Below are 23,295 nucleotides of genomic sequence, written 5' to 3'. Positions count from 1 at the left end.
ATGCACATTTGGGTGCATTGTTTAAGGCGTCTGGAGTGTAATCCGCACTCTCAGGTCTCCTGCAGCCTCAGGATTTAGCTCTGGCTAAGCCTCTATGTCTGCTCTTTATTATAGGTTTGTATTTGTGCATTATCCAAATTTGTCATTTACCACTGAGTGTGAGAGCGGCTTTGACACGGCCGCTGTGTGCATGAACGAGGAGCCGGACAGAAAGCGGCACCCCGGCGATATATATATATATCCCTCCTCCTGTCTTTCCCCTCGCCTGTGACACTGCGAGATGGAGAAGAAAGCCTGGAGTAAAATGGGGTGCAAGCATGTCCGCTCCACGAATTCCTGTTTTGCTATGGAACTTTAAAAAAGATGAACGTACATTTTTTTGTCAGCTTTCACGACGTATGTCATCAGACTCACAGAGACACCCCCCCCCACCACCACCACCACCCCCTCCTCATTTTCTCAGTGTCACTTGGTTTTTTCCCCTCCTCCTTCTTCTCGTTACCTCTCCACTGACCTTCTGGAAATCATTCCAGGGAGAAGTCCAGAGCATTTGTCAAACACGCAGAAAGTGGTTGGGCAGGGATTAGATGGAGCTTTTGTTAAACTCGAGTCTAACAGGAGATATTTCGATAGAGCTGCCTGAGCCCCCAAAAGACGTCCAGGTCTACATCACAGTCAGTGTGTAAACTCAAAGTCATATTTTTCTGACACGGCGACGGCCCAGACAAATAGTTTGTGCTCACAGTGCATGATGCTCACTATGCCTCACCAAGGCCTGTTTGCACTCACTCAGGAAAAGCTTCACATCTGCAGAAAAGTTACAGTGATGGTGGTAATGGGAAAATAATTGTAGTTGTCATACAAAATTTGTGCTCTGGTGTTTTTTTACCTCAATCTTTCACAACGACTGAAAGTAAAACACATTAATCTCAGGAAACATGAAGCTACCACACAATTATTAAATGCTTTCTCGGACCTTTGGTTCATGAGGTCTTTTTTAGATATTTAATTTCATGAACCTTCACAGCTGCTTCAAAAGCATCTTAATGCTGCTCAACTATAAAAGGCTTAGATGCGTCTTGACCCCTCTGTAGACGGGGATGAAGGAGGGTGCAGCAGTCATCAGATTCATCCCACAATGTCCTACCAGAGCCCGAGGAGAGCACTGGACCGTGAGTCCTGGGCCCTGTCACGGGGAAATGAATGAGACCAAGACAAAAAGAACAAATTCCCAGTTGAATGGGAACAATTTGGTCTTTTGTATTTCCAGCCTTCAATACATGCTGACATTGTGTGTTAAGAAACGGCATTGTACATAGAGAAAGAGGGCTTTTATTTCTCTATGTGTCACATGGATTGAAAATGAATGAATATTTTAGTTCCTTATAAACAGCTTTACCAGAAGGATTTACTTTATATTCTCTCTCTTTTTTTTATTGTTTTTTTAGGTTAACCTATCACACTGAAAGCATAGCTTCATGTACGGTACAGGCTGCTGGGGTTCATTTTTAATAGTATAATTAAGATTTTAATAGAACCTTTTTAAGAGCTTCTTTGATTTAAATCATTTGTCTTTTACATTCTACAAATTAATGGTTTATGATTGACGGTTATTCTTAGCTTTTATTCATGCATTGGCCAGAAATACATTGTGTGTATTTTGGGCACAAAAAACCCCCGTTACACACTCTTTCTCCTCTGACCGAAAATAAATATAATATTTTTAACCAAGTGACAGCCAAGAAAACAATGCTTCATATTTCTGCCTTTGTGTTTAAAGAGCAGCTCTGTGTGTACCAGATAGTGTGCAGGCTACTCGTGGTCTGTGGAGGCCCATCAGTCACTCTGTGGAGCTGGTTGCTTGTGATAAGTGGTTCCTTATAGATAACGTAGACAGTAGGTTTCTTTTTATAGGCCGGCTGTCCCTCACATAACCTTGTTGTTTTTTTTATACCACCCATGCTTATTTTCATCCTTTCCACTGATTCCACCTTCTTGTGTGGCTCTCAGACGTCTTTCTAGCCCCGGTCTCCACCATCAAGTAAACTGGAGAAAAAGGACCAAAATAACTAGGACAAATGTAATTCCATAAAAAAACTAGAGGTGTCCTATTGTGAAACCACGTTTAAATTCACTAGATCATGATTTTTATTTGGATCAGCACCAAATTGCACACACTCATAAATATCAGTCCGTTTTTTTTTATCAAGATCCATTAATTATTCTCTTGGAAATCAATTAAAGTGTGGAAAAATGATTTTGCCCTGACCCATTCCACATCCTTCCACCGAATTACATGCTGATCCCTCCAGTTTGCATAATCCAGCTAACTATCTGATAAATAAACCAAAACACAACGTCCTTGGTGGAGGTAAAGATGGAGACGAATGAGTGGAGTACTAGTTTGTGGCACTTCGAGGTAAAACTTCTATGTGTAAGGAGAAAGATTTTTTTTTTCTTGTTTCCACCTGCAGTAATTTAAAAAATACATATTTCAAACCTGTAAAATCCCATTTATTGGCTGCATCTGTTCAACAATAGATGACGCCAAACTATGCTGTTTCTAATTTGTGCACATCATTCATTTTAGCTTGGACCGTATTTTTACATTTTTCATTCGCCACATGACCTCATCCGTCTCCCAAAATAATGTTGATATATGGTTTGAATTGTTTGTTTCGGTACGTAAGACCTATATCTGATTGTACCTCATGGCAGTAACTTTTGATTGATGTGCCGTTAAGTAACCGAATTAAAACACCAGATGAAGAGATATTTGTTTTTGTGAACTTTGCTTTATATTTCAGTATTAATTCACTTCAGTGCATTGTTGCCAGAAACACCAAATGAGATACAAGCACATCTGAGTCTTTTCCGCACCGGCCTGGCATTTGTTAAAGAGCTTCATCAGGACCCTCTTCCCCCCCCATCTCTGTTCCCAGGCCGCCCCTCTCCCTCTCCCGTCTCTGGTTTGAGTTTCACGTCTCTCGGCGGTCTGATTGCCTGATAGCTTAAACATCTCTGCCTGCCTATCCCTCGGTGGGAGTGTGTAATCAAAGACACATGAGGAGCCTGTGTCCAAGTGCTGACCTTTTGATTTTTTGCTCATCAATTCTGGGAGTTAATGTACAAGATCTATCAGTTCAACAGATCGGTCTCCACAAGCTCTGTCAGGTATATAAATGATCAGGGGGGAAAAAATGCTTTTTAAGACAAATGTGTGCTCAATATGACTCCTAATGTATTCTTCCCCCTCTCTCCTATGTTAATAATGCTAATGTTTTTTTTTTCTTCTGTTGTGTGTCCGCCATAAACCAAACCTTTGTGACAAGGGCTTAGAGAGTTAACAGGGTAATGATATGATCCAAATTCCAACTGTGTCCGCTGTCGATGTAACGTTTCATCATGGGCGGGAGGTTGAAACAGACGATACCCAATCCTGTTTCCTTCAGACTGATGCAAGATAACAGCAGGCCTACATTTCTGCACAAGTGAAATAAAAAAAAACTCCACGCAGACTTTTGGGGGGGTTTGGAGCCGCCCCCTTTTTGAACGTCAGCCCGGGAGATGTCGCGGGGGTGTATTCCTCATCTTGAGTGATATCTCTATCAGCTGGCATGTTCACGCCATGAATCTTCCGCCATGTTAAACCCGGAATCCGTCTCCCCGATGACTGCTGTGTGTTTTAAAATGACCACTGTAATTTTTTGTAATGGGCGTCTGTGTGTCACGGAGGTTATGAGTGAAAGGGCAGAACCGAGCTGTCTGGCGAAAGGGCCTCTGATAGAAAGTGCCACTTCAATTTGAGCGCAGCTGCAGCTTAAGCCCGGGCTGGCTCACTGTCCGGCCCCGACACTTCACATTCTCCTCCGCTGCGACTGGAATGGATGTGAAAACTATTAACTTTACTCCAGAGTTTTTGGCTTGACCGTTTCCGATCCCCCTCATGTTATTCAAGGCTTATCTTCAGCTTGTTTTGTCAGGACCGCTCCCTGACACAGACCGTCCCAGACACCAGTTACATCTTGTTTATTTAAGTTCGCTGACTTTTTGCAGCCCTTAAATAAAAACTTTAAAAAAAAAACTAAATAGATTCCAAAACAATGTTATGACTACTATCTACCCTTTGAAAAAATACTATTTATGTATATTTACTGTCTTTTACCATTAAATCAAATCTTATTTTACTTTTTCAATTACTTTTTTGTTGTACAGACCACTTGACTACAGACTACACCTCACGTAATTTGGTGTGAGAAACCCTAGCTGCTGACAGTCCTCAGCTCCCCCCCCTCCTTGAGTCTGTGCTATAGGATGGAGCTTGTGGTTGGAGACAAGTCTACCGGCTCTGTTTTAAATATTTGTTGTGGTTTGAATTAGAACGGGGATAAATTCTCTGAATAATGATTGCAAAACATTTAGCTTCGACTGCCCGGGTGAAACAAAACACTGTCGAGCGAAACTTTGAACTGCTCTTCCCTTCTTTTTTTTCACCCCCGGCCGTTTTGTTTTCAAATCGTTGCGCCGGGTTCATGGGAAACTCGCTCCGAGGTTACCTGCGCCCCTGCAAAGTGATGGAAAAAAAGGATTACAGCCACAAGAATGTTTTTGCAGTTAGTTGAAATATTACTAACCTTGTCAAATGTCATTTTGAATGAGAAAGCAAATGTATTTTAATCACGGTTTTAAAGGCAGAGCTTTTCAAACCGTGACTCCAGGAGAAAGGGGTCAGCTAATTGCGGCGTTTGATGTCATGCTCGGCCTCTCTCCCCAGCTTGATGCGACTGCCTGGAAGCATGCTCGCTCGCTCGCTGTGCTCCCCGTGTCTCTCTCTCTGTGTCACACACACGCACTTCATCACGTGCACAGTCAAATGAAAAACTACCGCGAGGTCTCGGAGTTCTCAATGCTGTAATCTTCATAAAGTCTTTGCCTCTACTTCCTGTCAACCCTCCTCTCAACTCTAACCTCCAACCCCTGCTCGCATGCATCACCGAAAGTTTGGGCTCTCCGCACAGGCCTGACAGCGCTGAAATTAAAATGTCTTATTCATCTTGTTTTTTTGAATGTGTGCGCTCCAAAGCGTATCAAGACCAGGGCATGTCAGTCCTCGGGTCTGCGAGCCTCCCTTGTTAAAATAAGAACCTGTGCAAAGCCTTCCCACCAAACTAGAACAGGTTAATCTTTCAAACACTCAGTCCCAAATCTCTCTGGTTCTCATAATTACTATTTTAACAGCAGCAGGGGGAGGGGGGGGTCTTAAGGGAATATACATTGTAAATTATGTTTGACAAGGCGGGGTTAGTGGTTTTGTCGTAGCTTGTCTTTGGTTATTACTCATACTTCCTCCTGCCATAGATAAGGTCTGCTGGTGAACATACCAAGGTGAGCGCTGGTGCAGGGCCCTTATCGCCAGCATTGATTTAGGGCAAGAACCCAGTGACAGAGGTCATTGTGCAGTAAAGCTATCCATCATTCAGGTTTGATTTCTGCTCAGGCCTGTCTCCAAGTTGTCTACTCATAAGTAGGCGGCTCACACGGAGTGGAGGCCACTCGAGGGTTGAACTGGTGGGGGGGAGTGATGTGGACAGTGTGTATTGAGGTGTTATAGGTAGTGCTAACTGTGTGTTAAGAAATAAGCATTTTAAGACCGATGTTTAGATATAATTTAAAATCAAGGTAACCCTATAAACTTAAATTGATCCTCTAATTCTGCTGTGGAGTCCATAAACTACTTCTCTTACACTGAAAGCTTTGACTCGCTTATTAAAAGAAATGTAGCCTTGAGTTTCTTTCCACCAGTAGCCGGTCGCCTCTCTTTCCACAGTTTATTTAGCCTCTTACTTAATTCTCCATGTGTCCCAGACATTTTCTGAGTATGTATTTAAGACGCTCACATTTCCCCCCCCTATTTGAAATTCAAGGTAGCACCGAACCTGTGGTAAATAAATTTACAATCATAAACACAGGAGATGAGTGTTTTCCCCCGTTTTTGAATAGGGTGTTTTTTCAAATGTCTGAAGATGGGTATTTATTGCTGTTAATGTTGTTCATGGCTTTCATGGCTAGACTTGTACATTTTGGCTTAAATGTTCTATTTATCCTGGCATCGAATTGAGGAGCTTATACTTTCAAATATGCTATGAGTCATATTGCTGATTTTTCATGAAGATTATTTATTGCCCTTTTATGCTAAGTTCTGCAAAAAGAAACATCAGAGAATCTTCTCGAGTGGTTGCCTGTAAATGGCTGTAAAATGGCTGCTGAAATCGTGAGAGGGGGGGGAATAGTTTCTTCTGCAGAATCTAAATATTGCTTGTAAGGGTGGTAGTGCTGCTCTCTCAGCCCAGAGGATAACCTAAGTAGCTAATTACACTTCAGTCTGTAATCAAACCCATGTCAGGTTGTCTGAGAACCTGGATTTGTGTGCTGCATCTCAGTTAAATACAGGGGCAGCTTAAACATTTTATGGTTTTCGCCTCAAATTATAGTTTTTTCCCTCAATCCCCTCTAAAACGTGTCATATCCCATTACACGAATTTGGACACGGTAAATTAGCGGCATGCTTACACTATGAATATGTTGACTTTTTACGTGCTGTGTGCAGAGGGTTAGCTCGCTGGGGGTTGGGGGGGTGTCTTTAACCCTAAAAAAAAAGTTATCTTGAATTTTTCTCCCCTCGGTAGATGATGTGTTTTTGCAATTCAAATATTTGCTCATTCTCTTCTCCATTGCAAAGCTCCCTTTGAAGCGGAAGAGTTCTATCAGGACCAATGACAGTGTGAGTGTGCAGCGTGACAGCGCAAGAGGCAGTGCTGCACTATTTCTAACTGCATATTTAAATAGCAAGGAAATCAAAAATGTATGCAAATGACGGCATGTTTTTCATGCTGATATTTTTATGATTGGGGGATTGCATATTCAGGTGGTGTTCAGTACGTGCCTAGCTTTAGCAACATTAATCAGAATTACTTCATAGCTTCACCACATCCTTGATCTCCATCTACACAAACATTTCTGTGGGTGGAAGGCCTGCAATTTGGCAGATTTACTTTAATTAAAGCCCTGCTTAATGTTTTATTGACTGTTTGACTTAAGGCCTTAGGCTTCATTGGAAAGTGTGTAACCCAGAAACTCTCAACACTTGCTTCTGAAGATGATTTCTTTCTTGCACATTATGGAAAACATCGCAGCTATATATACTTCTTCTGTCCTTTTTTTGTGTTACGTGGGAAAGCTCCTTTTTGCATAAATGTAAATGATGAATGTAGTATATTGAGCTTATGCACCAAGACTCTGTGTGGGTGAAACATACGTTTAGCTGTTTTTGCAATAGACAAAATATCGAGACAAAGCCTTCACAATTTTTTGCACTCAATAAAGGTAACGTGTGAAATTTACCCCCACTAGATGGCGCACTAACAGCAGCATCTCGGACATTAACAAAAGCTTCATCGTCTAACCAAAAACAAAACAAGACAAAAACAATCCAGCTAGCTGAAGTGCAAACTACACAAATGTATGCTACCCGTAATATCCCTGGATTTAGCTCCTGTCAGTATCGTTATAGTTAGCATGGCTAGCATCGACAGAATAGCTCGGCTGTGTGTCCCCAAAAGACTGTGGGGGGGGAAAAAGGTGTAGCTCCGGTGTGCCTGGGTTAACAGCACCATGGGGGGCCGGTCACTTGTTTTGTTAAGAGTGTTTTGACACCACAACGAACTGAAGTGGCAAAAATTAGCGTGTCCATTTGGATTTCATTTGTACATCGCTGCCAAATATGTGCCAGCACTATCTCGCTTTATAAACATATGCAGGGACTCGCACTCGCTAACATGAACACGTGCCTGGAGCAACCACAAAAACAAAGAACAGAGAATCTCCACATTACTCCACTTTATCTTTGCATAGAAAATATTTGTTAGCTGCTATTAGTGTTTAAAAAATCGTATTCCTAGCGCCTTTAATGTAAAGAAAATACAGTATGAAATAATTAATTGATTTGTCATTTGTAAGAGGAGCCCCTTGCTCTCTGCACCCTATAATTCCAGCCTCTTTCTCCGCCTTCCCCTCGCCACATTTTTTCCCTTCTTTTTTTTTCTAAACAGCAATTAATCTCATTTTTAGTCCAATTTTCAGCCCTCTGCTGGAGTCAGAGTGAGTCCCCTGTTTTGTTCCTATTTGGCTTGGTTCCTCTGCATAGTCATTAAGGGCCCAATTAATGTCACCCTTTAGCTGAAGAGTGCTCATTTTTATTGGGGAGCTGACAGTCACCACCATGAGTGCCGCAGTGTAATATGCATTAATTGCCCCGTAACACTGGTAATTACCAGTTCTTCAAGCCTCTCAGTAAACTGTCATGCCCAGACACGACTGCTTTGAAATAGATTACTCATTAGGGGGACCTGCCCTGTTTTCCAATGGGGTCTCGCTGGGTTGGCATAAAAACGAAAAAAATCTGGTGCTTGAACAAATAGTTGCCAAGAGCAATTTCCTATTACAACTTCCCGGTGACGGCTTTTCTCTCTCTTTCCTTCCTTCTTTTTCTCCCCCTCAGATGGCATTCCAGCCGTCACTTGAGGTAAAGATCAGACGTAGAGTTAGAGGTCCATCACAGATTTTTGCTGATATCAGTCGGTTTGTCTTCTCGTCCCAGTTTGACTCCTTGAATGGAAAAAAAGAAAAGAAGAAAAGGTGCCTTGGGATTTCACCATTCAGCATATTGGTTTTGAATTAATTCCTCTCTGTTGATTGTATTTTGTTCTTCTCTCTTTGTACAACGTGGGCCTGTATGCCTTCACACTAGTGTGTAAGTGCCGCACTCGACGTGTCAGGTGCTGCTTGATGTGGGGCATTTCAGGGATTCTGTACATAAGATCAAGGCAGTGTTGATGTCAAGTTCTTGTTCAAATATTGATGCTAACTTTGCGCGGCTCTTGTGTTTGCAAACTGTGGAATCTCTGTTTTAAACATTAGCTTGTGCCTCACGGTTCCTGAAACGTGTCCCACGTCCCGGGAGAGAAAGAAATTGATAGTGAATGCAAATAGATGCATTTAAAGAAACGGTTAGAGGACAAAAGCTGATGATATAGTGTGGGTGTCACCGTTGCTCCGCGATAAGATATTATAAAGGAGAGCCCAAATCAAACAATGTTAGCTATCGCACATCCTCAGCACTGAAAGGTGTTGGCCTATTTAGTCACGCTTGGAACAATATTTAGATTTCGCCCCAGCTTTGTAAACACTCCGAGTGTGCACTGGGCCGATTCCTCTCTGGTCCCTGTTTCTTTTCTGTTTTTTTCCAGGAGTACTTTTGTGTCATTACCCATTTACCATAGCAGGGAAAAGAACAGAATGTGAAGACCATGACAAACCCTTCACACGCACACACGCACACGTACACACAAAGGTAAGAAACACACACAGGGAGCTTCACACACGTGCTGCTTTTGTTTTATCTCCCTTATAGCACCTGCTTCAGGCAATCTGCTCCGGCTCGTCTCAAATGAATTTTGTCACGGCCTTTCAGATTCTCAGCCGGCGATGCGCTAATGAAAGGAGATAGTACAATTTGAACTGACCAGGTAGCAGCCAGCAGTGCACAGCTGAGAGCAAGGGCCGGGGACACACCCCCTCCTTGAAACAAAAGACAAGTCAACCGTCCACTGATATATCCATTACCCTTCTCATTAATACCCCGCAGACCTTGTTTTGTAAGTGTGTGCCTGTGTGTGTGCCTGTGTGCGCTTGTGCGTGCGTTTATCTGTTTGTGTTGGTCGAGCACTTTTCGAATTGTTTATGACAGGCCTAATTGGGCTAATTGAAGACATTAAGATTACCTGTCAGCTGTGTGTATCCAGACTCCCGTTCTGTCTGACAACTGCTGACAAGTGAGGGACCCCGTAGCATCCGTCATGATGGAGCATTCCCAGGCTGTAATAGGGACTATAGGGGCCACTCTAATTTGATGTGGACAGCCTGAGCTGTGCGCATCAACCTCCCTCTCCCTCTCTCTGCCGCTCTGTTTCTGTGTTTGTGCGTGTGTGTGTGTGTGTGTGTGTTCGGGTGAATTGGGGGAACTGTGCATGGCCAGGCTAATGGAGTCCCCTTTGGCAATGTGACAAAGCGATGAGGCGGTCTGAGGGGAAAAGTGAAAAGGGGTCTTCAAGTGTTTAAGGACATGAGAGGGAAGGTGCTCGGGGTGACGGCCCCTCAAAGTTTGAGTGACAAGAGAGGAGCGCTGACATCTGTGTGTCTGTGCGGTTTTGGACTGTGACCCGTACTGTCTTATTAGAGAAGCACAAACTTTAAAATGTAGCTGATTGGATTGATTCACTTTTACTCTTTTCCCTGTGTGTAATTTACTACTATTTACAGTAAAACCATTAATAAGGAATATCATAGAACATATGTAGTCTTGACTTGTAAACTTAAGGAAATCAATGGAAATGTTGTTGTTGTTTTTTTTCCATTTCCAAATCATTAAGGTTTAGATAATCGTAGATCAGGATTGCTCGATCTTCATCAGATCACAGTCCCATCTTCTTAGGGTTGGGGAATGTGCCTCTGCATATCTGTGTCCATCCACCCTCCCTCTCCTCTCCTGTGTGGGCCTTGTGTGGGGCTTTGCAGTGTCATCGCTATGACAGATCAACGCTGTCAGCCCAGGAGATCCCTCTGTTTGTTTGTTCTCCTCCAAAAGGGGGTTAAACTGTCAAGTTGACAACTCATGAGACCCTTAGACTCTGCCCTGCTGCCTCTCTCCCTCTCTCTCTTTCTCTGTCCGTGGCTCCCCCCCACCCGTGCACCTTCTTCCCCAAACGAGTGAAAATCAATACCAGATTGCCCGAGGACCACTGTTTGGTGTGGGTCTGACCCCTAGATGTCCCCCACTCTGCTTCTTTCATTACATGTAGCCCAGTATTTAACTTCCATCCTGATCCCTCGCCTAATTAGTTTCGATAAGCTCTGGGTCTCTCTTTCTCCCCCCTTCCCTCTCTCTCTCTCATTCTCTCTCTATGTCTCTCTCCCTCCTTCTCTCTTACACATGCACACACACCGCAAACACATGGACATCTTGCTTTCTTGCCCTTTGAAGGGACACTCTGGGCTGGGAGTAATAAAAAGACAAATCCCCACACGCACACACAGAAGCCCTCAGCAGATTCTTGAGCTAGGATTATTGTTTTGTTTGCATAGCAAATTTTTTAAAACTACAATGAAATTAGATTTGCACCGCAGATCATCAGTGAAAACACTGGGGATATCCTGTGTTGTCCAAAGCTAATAGTGCTCTGTGGTGGGCCAGTTAGAAGTGCTACACCCTCACTCCTGTGGTTTTCCACGAGGCGTCTTCGACAGCTTCTGTCTCTGTTCAGCGGTCCAGGCCACTCACAGAGTAGCCATTGATATTAGGTGGAAGATGCCAACTGGTTCTTTAAAAAACATTTCCTAATACTAAAGCTGATGAATAATTGAGTGGCAAACCCATAGAACAGTTCCAGTGGTTTGTCTGCTCTCTGTGTGTGTGTGTGTGTGTGTGTGTGTTTGTGTGTACCACCCACATGTCCAGGTGCCGCCACTGCGCCGGCTGGCCCGTCCACCACTGACAAGCCCCAACGACATGTCGGCCTCCCTGCTCTGCTCCCCCCCAGGGGCTAAAATTACCCTCAGGAATGTAAACAGACTGCCGAGTAAGCACACAGCTTTCTGTGGTCCTTCGCCTGTGTCCGTCTCCAAATTCGCCCCCAAACTGGGACAGTTCCATTTTGGACCCAGGGGCCAAGGCTGACGGCGAGGACACCTCACCCTGACATTTGCTAGATTGTCACAGCAGCTCTTTGTTCACATAAGAGCACTTACACAGTTCTTTCAGTGGGTGCTAATGGTAATATTTATAAAAAATATTCCTTGCAACAGCCGGAACAAGGGGAAATCTTATATTTTCTTTTTCTCTTCATATCTAGTTTCCCCTTTTCATTTTGGCGGACAGATGGGCATTCACGCCAATTCATTAGGTGTGTGAGGTAGCTGTAAGCGGTTGAGTCTGGGTGAAGAAGTTCACTAGCCTGGGTGCTGACATGTTGATTTAGTGGTGGTAACACGACTGCACTTCCAAAGGTGCTGACTTGGACGAAAGCCAGGCCTCTTTTTCTCCCAGGGAGACATTAGAGGCCACATTCTAATTTTGGGGCAGAGTTCTGCTCACGGACGCAGAGGCTACAAGGCCTTTACACAACAAACATTCACACCTGCCTGTCCATGCCTAACTTTTACTTCAGCCCTCACTGAAGTGGCGGCAAAGTTTAAGATGTTTGACTGATATCTGAGAAGGGGCCAATAGACAGTGTGGCTTCTTGAAAATGTAACTACAAGGTCCTTTGCAACTACATTTGCATGTGACATAAATAACAAAGTGCCTTTATATAATAACTTAAGAAGAAACATAACCATCATATCTTCATCAGCCATGGTCTTGTTGAAAACGGTAATATTTTCTGCCTATAATCGTGTGAAATAATAATGTGCCTACACATTGTGTTAAAATAGAGCCCTGAGCTTCGTTTCTTAATATACATTAATAAGTAAATTTTGTGTTTAGTTTGTAAAGTGACTTTTCAGTGAATCCTTTCTATTTCCTCTCATTATTCATGTTGCAGCTTTTTGAATCAACCCTTCAGTTATTCTTCGAGACACGGATGTTTCCAATCTTCTCCATATTGCACAGGTGAAAGTAAGCTTTTCTAGAGACTTGTTTTATGTGTAAGTCAAAGGACAAGTCCTGGTCAAAAATCACTTCAAGGTTCCTCACAGTAGAGCTGGAGGCCAGATAATGGTATTTAGGGCCAAGTACAATAACTTAAGTTTTATCTGAATTCATGAGTAAAAAAATATTCTTGAAGTTTGACTTCATGATTAGTTTCATCTGACTTCACAGACAAATACAGCTGGGTGTCATCTGCATAGTAATGGTAATTTATGTGGTACCTCCTAATGCTATTGCCTAAAGGTGGTGTATATAGGGTGGAAAATACCAAATCCTAGAACAGGACCACGTGGAACTCCATGTCTAAACTTTGTGTGCGTGGAAGAGTCATTGCTAACATGAACAAACTGGAATCTATCGGAAAAGTATGACTTGAACCAACTTAGTGTGTTTTCTTTAATCCCAATAACACACAGCACAGTATAAAATCTTATTATAGATGATGTAAAATGCAGTGCTAGGATGTAGCAGGACAAGTATAAAGACAAGTCCACGTAGCATCAAGTCCAACTTGTTTGAGTGAGAGATCGTAGGTGCTGTTGTGTTGCATCTGGATGGATGTTTATATTTCAACTGCATAGGTGGAAACAAACAGTCATGTATCAGACACACATCCTGTGACCTCGCTTATAAACATGATATCATCCACACATATACACACACAACACTGTTGCTCCGCTGGACACATCAGGTTCACAGGCGCCCAGTCAGGCTGACGCTGCCCTTGCGAGGGCAGATAGGGTTACAGTACAAACTGTTGTTGATTAGTGCTGTGCCTGTAGTAGGGGATCATCCTAAATTGAAAACACATTAGCCAGGAGGGCAGGATTAGGACCAGGGCCGTCCGGGCCAAGGAGCCGCGGCAGACACAAAATGGCCGTCCTTCTGCCTGCTTTTGACTGTGTTTCCCCAGAGACAGGTGGCAATTATCGGCTTGGGCTGCTGGGAGTTCACAATAACAGGTTAAAGGAGCATGTATCCCCCTGACGCTGGAGTCCTCTCTGTCTGCACAGCCTCCCAGCCCCCGGCCCGCTCGCCTGCCACCACAGGGAGCTTCCTGTCTCCAAGCAGAACTTACAAACATGGGGACTCATCAAAGGCAAGAGGGACTCTCCAGACAGATCTCCAAATTAGCACTGTGGCCAGTGTTTGGCTTTGGAGACTAATAAGCCTCATCTGAAAACAATAGAAGCCTCGGAGACATTTTTCATCTGTTATTCCTGCTCCCTATATTAGATTTAATGAAGCTAATCTTAGTTCTCGACTTATATGTGCATTTAAAATATATTTATAGTCGTCCAGACTCAAAGACGTGATTCTTGCCTACTCATGACTTCAGTACAGTACTTGCAGAGGAGACACCATTCACAGCCATAATAGAATTTAATAATATCAGCATCAAGCGTTAATGAATACCCACTCAGTATATCATAACTGGAGAGATAAAGCCATTTTCATGATATAGAGGGTCATTATAGAGGATGGTGAGTCGATATCTGAGAAGAGATCAGGTGAGCTCTGACCGTTTGAATGTTAACCCTTAGACTGCCACAGAATAATACAGAGACGGAACATTTTTATCCTCACATCCCTATTATGAGGTCCGCATTTAAAAGTGATTGAAATTGAGAAAGAGGGCCGCTGCACAGGAAGTCTTTGTCTCCAAGTACGAGTTGTTCCAGAACCCCCGATCTAACTTTAACATGGGTCGTCCTGGTGTCGTCACAGAGCTGTCGTCCGTTGTTTTGTTAGATGCAGTGTCCTCAGTGCTGCTTGGACCCACTTCTGAACACTAAACAGACAAAGCCAAACCACACCTTGTTTGGTTTCGCTCCACATCCAAAGCAGACCAGTGTGTGTCAAAGTGCATTGGACCGTGACGCCGTAGATCTAAAAGGGACCAGCGCACGTTACACACACAACACACACTTGTTCCTCAGATATGTGTTGCTAATGTGGTAGGCGACATGCTCAGTTAAGGGACTTAACGAGTTCCAAACACTGATTAAGACCCCTCCCTTTGGCTGGAGGATGTTTGGGAAGCATGATATTGTACAAACAGATCCTAACCAGGACCAAATGGTGCTGGGAAGCTGTGCTTTCTAAGCCTCACCATTGTTTCATCAAAATAAGTTAGGATTGAGGCTGATTGGTTCATTCACATAATCAGGCATTAGCCAAGTAATCAATCAGCTGATTGATGTAGAGTGTCAGATTGTGTGTGTGTGGTGTGTGTCATGTGATAAGCGTTTAGCTGACGCGAGAGGGTGGCTGAGGAGATAGGTCTGAGAAAGTGATAATTCGTTAGTTGGAGATAAACACTACAGATTGACAAAGTACAGTGATGGTGGTGAACAGGGTCAGGACAACAATCACATAATGAAAAATAAATAAAAACATTTTTTTTCATTTTGATGTTCAGGAAAAATTTAACAACATTAAAGCAAAGCTTAGTGAAACTGGTAAATGCTTCTATTTCAATGCCATCCCAGTTTTGAGTGTTAGTTAAATGTTGTAAATTGTCTTAACTTTATAAATATATATATATATATTGTGCCTGATTTCAGGCTAGATATTAGTATTAAATATAAAATAATGCAGGTTATTTATTTGTTTTTCTCTAGGCTTATATTATTAGTGTGGTAATATAAATGGTAATGTAAAGTAAAGTAATATGGAGAATTTATATTTTTACATTATTAATTTATATTATATAATTATATTTGATGGGAATCCAAATTTATTTGGCATTTCAATAAAAGTATAATTGAAAGTAATTACAGTTTTTTTTCTGAAAGCACCTATTGTGTCCACCCACATTTGTTTACATTAAATATTCAGATTTTAATAGAATACAAGAGAAAATCTTTGTTGTTGTTGTATTGTACAAATTACATCTGATTTAATAGTGCTACTCCTGGTTCGTGCATAAAACTTGAGAAAGATTTGTTAAGAAATCCATATTGTTGAATTTGGATGTCATCTTTAATGTTACAGTCAGTAGAACTTCCACTCTTATCATAAATGTTCTAAAAGAGGTTCATGTTAAAAGTTTTTCGGTGGCTCAGAGACTTGAGGTCCCGTCCCGAGCAGGTTGCTGTGGATAAAGCACTGGAAGCCTCTGGTGGTGTTGCTAACCTGCTTCGGTGCCGCGTAAATTAGCTCTTAGCTAACGTCCAACTCACAACACACTGACTGGACGTGACCTCCCACGGCCTTCAAGCTCACACGTTACACCTCCACACCCCTGCACATAAAACACTCTCTACCTCCAACAGTGACAAAGAGGAACCACATCCGCGACACGTTCCATTTCCATACCCCATCGATAGAAAGCATAAAAACGTCCGTGAGAATTACACCTGGCTGAAGATGTTTTATTCTTTATTGCTCTCTCGCTTCCGCCTTAATTACAATGCTGGTGTAGGTTTGGGGCGAGGCGCAGCTCTTTGCAACACCCACCTCCTGTTGTGTTCTACATACCTGAGCAGCGTTGAACTTTTCTTAGCCCGTAAAGACAAATGGGGAGGAGGAGGGGAGCAAAGAAGGTGTTCTATTCTTAGATGGACTCATGTAAATAACTTGTCTGTGGGAGGTGAACTCCATTCATCTCCTCTTACTTACAGACAATGGGATGTACAGAGGGATTATTAACCTCCCTGTTTGAGGACATACCTCCAGGCAGAGTCAGCCTTTTAAATATAAAATTTGTGTGCAAATCAGGACCAATCTTCAGATTTGTTAGACAAAGCTACTGCAAGGCTATTAAAATACACAAGCTGTAAGTTCATTGATCAGCTACAGAGCCGTATTACCTAGTGTGCAGGCCCTGGGTCACCCTCCCTCCTCTAAAAGGCCACACATACAAACACATTACACCACCATTATCTGACCCTGTAAACAAACTCCTTTAGGCAGCTGCCTATAAGCAGAGGCTGACCCCGGGAGAACAGGCCATTTGTCACTTATACACACAGTTTCTCTCTCTTGCTGTGTACACAGTTGCTCGGTCTCCCACACAGAGACTTTTATTCCTCCGTACCTCCCCCCCCCCCCCCCCCCCCCCCAAACAACCGCCCCCCCGATCACTCTCAGGGCTTTCTGTCTCAAAAGAAGTTCAGCCGGTTCCCTACCTGGAAGCGGAGAAATGACTGACTAAAGCTAATGTTTGGCAGTGCTTTAGTGGCCCTACCTTGCGACCTGATGTATGGATGCTGAAAACAAAGAGGTCTTTGTGGGGAAACCTCAGAGACACAGAGTTCACCCTCAGGTAGAGGCTTACGCTGTCTAAATCACTGCTCGGGCGTTTGTTTGAAAAGGGTCTGTGTGGCATGTAAAATGAAATGAGGGTGTTTTAAAGTCGAGCGTAAATTCATCTTGATTTTTATTGATAATCCATCATGTCGTGTAATGTGTTTTGGCAGAAGTGCTCGGCCCCCGGTTTTAGCGAAGCCTTTTCTCACCAAACGTGGCAGAACAAATTAACCTTGATGTGTGCGTTCCATGGAAATGTTCAACTCTTGAGATTTTTTTCAGGGGTGGGGGGGGGGGGTTGTGACGTCTGACCTCCAGCAACCTTAGACTTCACAGAAAATGAGAAGGGCAGGAATAGATGCGAGGAAGGCGAGTTTCGCATTCTTTGCAGGTTAAAAGTTAGTATTTTAGCACTTCAGAGAGTGTGTAGGAGCTGTGCATTGAAGATGCAGGGATTTCCTTCTGCCCCTACCTCTGTGTGTTTGCAGGCAGACACTAACAACACTCCCTCTTCCCCATGAAGGGCTCTTGGTTCCTCAGTGCCTTGCTCTCATTAGGCTGCGGTAGTAAGCCGTTTGGCACCTGCTATAAATGCGACCACCACCCGCTCATTAACACCAGTGAAAGCACGGCTGGCAGCCGCTCTCCCCGCCCGGGCTTGTCAAGTGGCCCCCGTGTTAAAATTAGCGACGTTTTACAAACAATTTCCCAAACTCGTTACATAGTTAGGTGTTTATTGGGAGATGGCTGACTCTGACTCCGAGGCGGTGTGTGTGTGTGTGTGTGTGTGTGTGTGTGTGTGTGTGTGTGTGTGTGTGTGTGTGTGTAACAAGCACACGCCAGGTTAAGATGAGCCGTCCCCATAATAAACTATAATTTGCCCACAAATTCAAACTGAACTGGTGTCCACTTCCTCAGGTGTTACAGAAAAACAAACTTCAGAGGGACCACACTGTATATCCTATTATTATAATTGCTTTTTTTTTTTACAGTATCTGGATGCTGCTTCGAACTTTTTCAAAAGAATCTTATCCTTTATCCATCAGGCTCAGTCTTGGCCTCCTAACTGTGTCTCTCTTCTCCCCCCCCCGTCTTTGTTAGTGTTTCTGGTCCCAGTCTCACGTTTCTACCTCAAGGTCCGCGCTGCATTGACTTGTATTAATTCTGAGTAGAATTCAAAGTCCGTTTATTTTCCTTAGAGTATGGAAAGGCCTTGGTGACATGGCTCCCCTGTGTTTATAATTTTGCTTGTTTCAATTTGTGCTCGGCCTCCCCCGACATGATGTATCGTGCACCAGCGCCTTATCTGTTGATGTACAGTTTTAACCTTTCCAGAAGGTTGCCCCTCTCCACTCTGAGCAAACGGGTCTCCCTTCTTTCTTTTTTTTTTCCTTCTCCCCTTTTTTTCCACCTCACCTTTCCATCCAGAGCACAGGAAATACATCCAGCCCGCCAGCTGAATATAAAAGAAGAGCATAACCCCTTTTTCTAAAGTCATCTAATGTAAATGTTTAGGTTTTGTTTCCATAACATTACCATTTTAAGAGTTGTGCGGCAGTGGACCGTGGAAAACGATGAGAGTTGTCGGGTGCTCGGGCTTTGTGCGGCGCTGAGACGCTGAGCTATGTGTGTGACATTGCGGTGAACTTGCAGCGTGCATCTGTGGGATTTCTCCAGGGCTGTTAGCTTTGGCCTGTTTGCTCATAGATACAGGGCCGTAAATCACACACTGTAAAACGCAGAATGCGGGGATGGTGTGCAGGAGCATGTACCGCTGCAAGGGCCTCGTGGAGGGAGGGGGGGGGGGGGGGGGGGGTCGGGGGGTGTGCGTGTACAGTCACATATTTTTTCATGCATGTGTCTGTCTCCATACAAGAACTGTATGTAAAACATGCACTGCCTCGAGGCCCCGGCCGACGCAGAACAGTACATGTGTACATATAGCTGGCAATGTCACGACAGCTGATTTTTGCTCTCTGTGGTTCATAATTTATGCTCTTAAAATACCTTGTCGAAGTTGTAAGGTTAACCTTCTAGGTATTTATTATAATACCATGAATTATGGCCACACAAATGACTAAAGATACCTGTAGCTGTAATTAAAATATAACAACAAAGGGTGTTGGAGTCAGTAATTTAATATGAAATGATTGATCACCGCTTGGAGGTTTTATGCACTTTACCTTGGAGCTGAACTTCTGCTGCTCTCTGTGGCCCTTTAGCTGGCTTCCTGTCTAGGTCTCCGGAGGCCCCACAACATTGTTAACTGTCTAAGGATAGAGTGTCTGGGACTGAAGCACTGTCAGCCCCCCGAATCTGGTCCTGCACATGGTAACGGAGGAGCTCTCCACTCAGGGTTCAACTGTGACATGTCTTTATGCATGACAGCTAATGTTCAAAGAATAGGTATGATCTATATGAGGCAGAGAGGGGCCACCACTGGCTCTTTGGGGCATAATAAATAGCTTGAAAGATGATTTATTGCCGTTGTGAGGTGAAGTGGTGAAATAACGCTGCACATTCCCAGAGAAGAACTTTCTGATTATTCCTGCACCTTTATCAGCCGATCTTCAGGTCCACGGGAGCTGAAGGGTCCGTGCAGCAGAATGATCACAAAAAAATCCCACCTTACTTTCAAATAGCCTGAACTTGACTCCTCCGTTGTTTGGCAATTCATTATTTATAGCTCTTAGGAACTGCGAAACTTTCCAACCGAGGCAAAGTTGCTTAATCTTTCAAAGTGAACGAGAATGAAACAGCTGGACGCAGTTGGACCGGCTACCATTAACCTCCAGATGCGTTGTGTTTGAGTCTCCGAGTTGTGTCTTGAACTCTGTGAGCTCTGCTGTGTGCCAGAGGCTTTCGAACGACGGCATCCGGAGGCCTTGGTGTAGAGCTTTTGTTATTTTGGATTATTGTTATTTCACTGCCATTGTAATGTGATCGAGTGTGTATCACCCTGTCAGAGAGATCCTAATCTCCCTGGCGGCTTTTTTTGATTCAGCACATGTTTCCTGGACGGCGATCAAAGTAAAATACCTCAGCGACCTTATCTCTCGTAGATGAATCTCACTGCTGTCCCATCTTTCTGACTTATTCCTGTATTTCTTCTTTGTCTTGTATGTCTTGTATGTCCACGTCCAAAGTCAACAGCTGGAAGCATTTTGTGGATCTGAATTTGACAGCAGCTCATTGATAGCTTCTTCGGAAACTCTCCGAGACGACAGCGATGATGCACTAACAAGAACCCGGCGTTTGTTTCCTTTTGTTTTGCACCGCAGGTTTGGTCCGGGCCTCGTGATTTACTGGTACGGCTTCATCGGAGAGCTGGACTGCCAGAGGGACCGAGGGATCCTGCTTAAAGACTGCTTCCCTACAGACATCGCCACCCTGTGCCCGACCGCCCAGCAGGACCAGCCGCCGCAAGAGCCAGAATGAGGACAAAGAGTGAGAAAAGATGAGAAGTGGAGCAAAAAAAAAACAACAACACCCAAACAAGCCGAGATGGGAGGATGAATGGAAGGAAAAGAAAGAAGGAGGCGTGGAGGGCTGGAACACTGAACTGTACAGGGGTGGATACCGAGATCCAGAAGCAATTTGGTTTTTCCTGCAGTGTGAAACTACTGCCCTGAACTCCTCCTGACCCTCTGTCTCCGTCTGTCTCTCCCTTTCTTCCTCTCGTTCAATGCCCCAAAGCCACCACATGTAAATACACACCAGCACTCTGTATATCCGACAGCACCGGGTCAGATTCATACCTGTGTGCGAAACACACTCTTGGCTGCTCTCCTGGTGTGCGGTCGGCTCCCGGCCCCTGGATGGCCCCGTGCGATGGACAGCCAGGGTGAGAGCCGGGGCCAGAGCAGGACACCGGGCCCTTCCTTATCACACCCAGAGCCCTGGCCTTTGTCACTCTTTCCTCCTCCGTTACATTTGCGCAGATAAGCGAGGTGCGGTCGGCGCGGACGCCTGTCTCTCACCTGCGTCACTCGGTGCCCTCTCACTCCCTCTCCGGGGGGGGGGGGGGGGGGTGAACCGGATCATTTCTGATTAAAGCTGACCTCACTGTGACCCGTTTCACTTCACATTAGAGGATCTACCGAGGGCTCACATCACGTCTTAAATCCAATACACCAATATCAAAACACTGTAGCAGTGGATTTCGGGTGGATTAAAACTTTAACTTTCTCAACTTTTACATTTCTATAGATTAATTAAATCTGAATCTTAATTTGTTGTTATAGTTTTTCACACAGAAACTCATGTGGCTGCTGTTCTCCTTGCTTTTTTTTACATCGTGTTAAAATGAGGAAAAACTCAGTCTCTGCTGCAGTAAACTATTTTTCTAATCATTGTCATTGACCAACAAAAAAGTACAGTACCCGCAAAAAAATTACAATCGCAATTTATTAGTTACTTTATTAGCTTAGTTAGTTTTAACTTTAGCTAACAATTAGTTTAATAGATTAAATCATCTGTGGAGCCAAAATGCTAATAGTACACCCCCCCACCCCCAATGAAAAGTATTAATCCATGTTTTTTTATATATCACATTTTACACTGTAATGATGTATACAAAAAACGTGTACCTTTTGTATGTTAATGATTAATAAATAAGTTTTGATAAAAAAAAAATTATCTATTCTCATGTATGTCAACATCACCAACTGTCTCTGTTAGTATCCACAGGTACATAGAAACGCCTGAGGTGAGTGAGCATCCAGCAGTGGTGTGTTGCACATCTTTACAATCCCAGTACCTTTTATGAGCAGATACTAATGGAAGAAACACAGCTGGGCTGGGGGAACCAGAAGAGAACATAAAGTTGAGTGATGCTTTTAGAGGCAGATATGCACTGCCTATAGGGGGTCTCCGTCCTGCCCTCCTCTTTATTGCACTCAAAACGATAAGAGGGAAGAAAGTGAAGGGGTGAAGAACCTGCCACAGCCGCCGAGAATGTTTTATAAGAATCATTTTACACGATATTGAGCCCCTAACTGTGGAGTATTGAAACTGAGTAAAGCAGAGAATGGATTTTTTTTTTGGGCTTCCTAATATTAAAGGAGACTTCAGAGACTTCACCTAGCTCAGGTGAAAGACACAGAAACAGATCCTCTTCAAACCTGCTGCTGAAGAGAAGGATAACCCCCTCCCTGTGCAGAATTAAAAATAAGCATTTCTAAGTTTGTTCTGCACAGTCATGCACTGCTCACACAGTTAGAGAGATATGGAATGTGGAGGTTAAACACCACTAAAGTGTTGCTTGATTTGTTACCCTTAAACCTCTAACCCTCAGCCGGCTGCCATCGAGGCCTTGATCCCTCCATGAGGAGGCCACTGGGTCACCGCAGGGTCGCCAGGCGGCCATGGCTTCCTCTGTAAGACCCCCCCCCCCCCCGCTCCATGTGGTACAAAACAACTGTCCCCATGTGTCCAGTTAAACAGGCCCTATTGCCTGGCCCTGGAATGCTTAGACATCAGTTTATGGCTCCTGTTGGACACGAAAACAGAGCCATTTTACTCGGGGAGGGAAAAAATTCTCCGTTGAATAAGAACAGGGGGGGAAAAAATGGAAAACAGCAGATTCAGTTCCTCTCAAGTTTCAAGCCTTCCTGCCATTGTTTTCTAAGATGGCTGTCGCACAAACGAGGAGCCAGGGTCAACTCCTATAAATTAGGTTCTGCACACAATGCAAACTAAATACAGCTTTTTTTTAAACCCGCTTCAAAGGCCACGGGCCGACGGTGCCGTCAGCTGACCAGATTTCCATGATGCGGGTGTAAAAAAACAGGAGAGAGAACAGCTTCCATCTGATGATTTTTTAACAGCCAGATGTCTTTATATCTTGTTTTCCTCTCCCTCCTCTTTTTAGATTCATTGTTCTTGTCACAACAATGGGGCACTCGAGTGCTCTCCAAATAAGGCCAGAGCGAAGAGGTTGCTTCCTGGGGCCAGGAGCAACTCGGTTCGGGGGGGAAATCTGATCCTCGAGAGGCATCCAGACAGAGTCACACTCTGCATACTGTATTTTTTTTTCCGTAATAATGCTTTTGATTTACAGAGACTCAATTGAGTGAGAAGTAGAAAAGAAATAAAGCATGTTATTAATCTTTTTTTTTTTTTTCCTGTAGAAATATTGACAAGAAACAACATTCACAATGATATATTTACATATTTTGCTCTGCATCGTAATACTGGTTACGATTCTTAAATCTTCGACTCCCATGTGTCAGATTTGTTTGATGCAGTTCACAGCGTCCGCTCTGTCTGGCCCT

At 43.7% G+C, this 23,295-nt stretch overlaps 1 protein-coding gene across 1 annotated transcript in view; it reads left to right on the top strand.

The window, feature by feature from the left end:
* The window catches only part of cdin1 (CDAN1 interacting nuclease 1), a 55,120-nt gene extending 33,717 nt beyond the window's left edge, over positions 1 to 21,403 (top strand). Inside the window, exon 12 of the mRNA XM_053435311.1 lies at positions 20,302 to 21,403. Within this exon, the coding sequence (XP_053291286.1) occupies positions 20,302 to 20,458 (157 nt within the window). The 3' untranslated portion in view covers positions 20,459 to 21,403. The remainder of the gene's footprint in view (positions 1 to 20,301) is intronic.
* The last annotated feature ends 1,892 nt before the right edge of the window (positions 21,404 to 23,295 follow it).

Source organism: Pleuronectes platessa, chromosome 11, assembly GCF_947347685.1.
Source record: "Pleuronectes platessa chromosome 11, fPlePla1.1, whole genome shotgun sequence".
NCBI lineage: Eukaryota > Metazoa > Chordata > Actinopteri > Pleuronectiformes > Pleuronectidae > Pleuronectes > Pleuronectes platessa.
The sequence above is the reverse complement of the archived record's forward strand: the minus strand, read 5'-3'. Positions and strand labels throughout refer to the sequence as shown.